This window comes from Fukomys damarensis, unplaced genomic scaffold (assembly GCF_012274545.1).
Source record: "Fukomys damarensis isolate Sample0158 unplaced genomic scaffold, DMR_v1.0_HiC HiC_scaffold_13, whole genome shotgun sequence".
Lineage (NCBI taxonomy): Eukaryota > Metazoa > Chordata > Mammalia > Rodentia > Bathyergidae > Fukomys > Fukomys damarensis.
In genome coordinates, this window is record NW_022900925.1 from 38200975 (window position 1) to 38202373 (window position 1399).

At 64.0% G+C, this 1399-nt stretch overlaps 2 protein-coding genes across 4 annotated transcripts in view; one reads left to right on the forward strand and one right to left on the reverse strand.

Annotated features, from left to right (window-relative positions):
- Ccr10 (C-C motif chemokine receptor 10) overlaps positions 1-1189 on the reverse strand; it is a 2052-nt gene extending 863 nt beyond the window's left edge. Inside the window, exons 1-2 of the mRNA XM_033763137.1 lie at positions 906-1189; positions 7-279 (exon numbers count right to left, since the gene is read on the reverse strand). Of these exons, the coding sequence (XP_033619028.1) occupies positions 7-279; positions 906-929 (297 nt within the window). The 5' untranslated portion in view covers positions 930-1189. The remainder of the gene's footprint in view (positions 1-6; positions 280-905) is intronic.
- A 73-nt stretch (positions 1190-1262) lies between these two features.
- Cntnap1 (contactin associated protein 1) overlaps positions 1263-1399 on the forward strand; it is an 11485-nt gene continuing 11348 nt past the window's right edge. The window contains exon 1 of one of the 3 annotated variants that reach the window (XM_033763062.1): positions 1263-1344. In XM_033763062.1, coding sequence (XP_033618953.1) covers positions 1278-1344 — 67 coding nt within the window. In that variant the 5' untranslated portion in view covers positions 1263-1277. The remainder of the gene's footprint in view (positions 1345-1399) is intronic. The other 2 variants (XM_010635515.3, XM_033763061.1) reach the window with 2 other exon arrangements.

A 1399-nucleotide genomic window follows, 5' to 3' on the forward strand; every position in this document is an offset into this window, starting at 1 on the left:
CCCTGCCGCAGCGAAGGGCAGGGTCAGGGCCAGCAGGAGGTCAGCCAGGGCCAACTGCAGCAGGTGCACCGCGGTGGGTGAGCGCGCCGCGTGCCGAGCCACCAGATGCGTGGCCAGGACCAGGCTGTTGCCCGCCAGGCCCAGGAAGGCCACTGTCAGCAGCACGCTGGGCTGGAAGGCACGGCTGAAGGCCTGCACATCAGCCTTGGAGCAGATCTCAGGCAGTGTCTCAGCTGAGTACGGGTCCTCTGTGTCCCCAGAGTAGGAGCCCCAGGACACCTGGGGAAGGAACAGGAGGGTGGACAGAGTGAGAAGCTCTTGTGCCTGCTCCAGCTACACCTGCCCACCACGGGGACCCGCGACCCCGCCGACAACACATAGGGAGAGGCCCTCCCACCTCCCAGCACACCTCCCTCGCACCCTGCGGCCTCCTCAGCCAGCCTCCGGGGTGACCTTGAGCAAGCCACCGTTCTTTCTGGACTTCAGGAACCTCACAAGCACCTGGAAATCCTGTCCAGGTCTCTGGCCAGGCTTGCAGAGAGGAATGTTTGAAGTATGAGTGCTAACGGGGTGAAGCACCTAGCTATCCATAGACCACCCGCTTATAGTGTTATTAATAAATCCCAGCTCGTCCTTCACCCTGTAGCGCCCTCTTTTGGCAGACGGCCATGTGCATGCTTGGCTGGACCTGGGACCCTGGGCTCCAACCTGGATGAGGGGCGGATTTGTCTCCCTTGCCAGCCAGGCTCCACCCCTGCCCACCTCTCCCACCACCACAGGCCCCCGGCAGCCTCTCACACCGAGGGGCTCTGGAGCTGTGGCTCAGCGTGGTGAGCGCGCACACAGGAGAGGGGCTGGCAGAGGCCTGGCGCCTGGGTCCCCACCCTGCCCTTCCCCACTCCCACCTGCTCCGCGGGCTGTGTCCCCATCTCTGGCTACCAAGGTTTCGGAGGTAGAGCTACAGGGTAGAGGTTAAATACTCAGGGGGACAGGAAGGAAGGGGCGGGGAGAGGGGCAGTGGGTGGAGGGACTGGGGTCTGGGCAGCCTGTGCACCCCAGCGCCTCTGGAAGGATTCCCTTCGTCCTTCAGGGGGAAAGGAGGGGTTTGGGAACATCACTGTCTGCTGACTACTTGAGTAGTCGACTTTCTTGAGCCCCAGGATTTTTGCTCTCCGGAGAAGGCAGGTGAAAATGCTGACCGTGCCAAGAGGGAGCCCGGCACAGCCGCCTGGGGAACAGTGAGATTGCCAAGCGCCTGCCTGTGGCCTCCGCTTGGAATGTTTTCGGGTACGTCCTCCCTTGGCCACCCCGGCAGTCCTGCGGCCTGGGCGCTGGTGTTTCCCGGTGGGTGGGGTGCTCTGCCCCCGCCCTGTCGCGTGGGGCTGACGCGCGCGCGTTT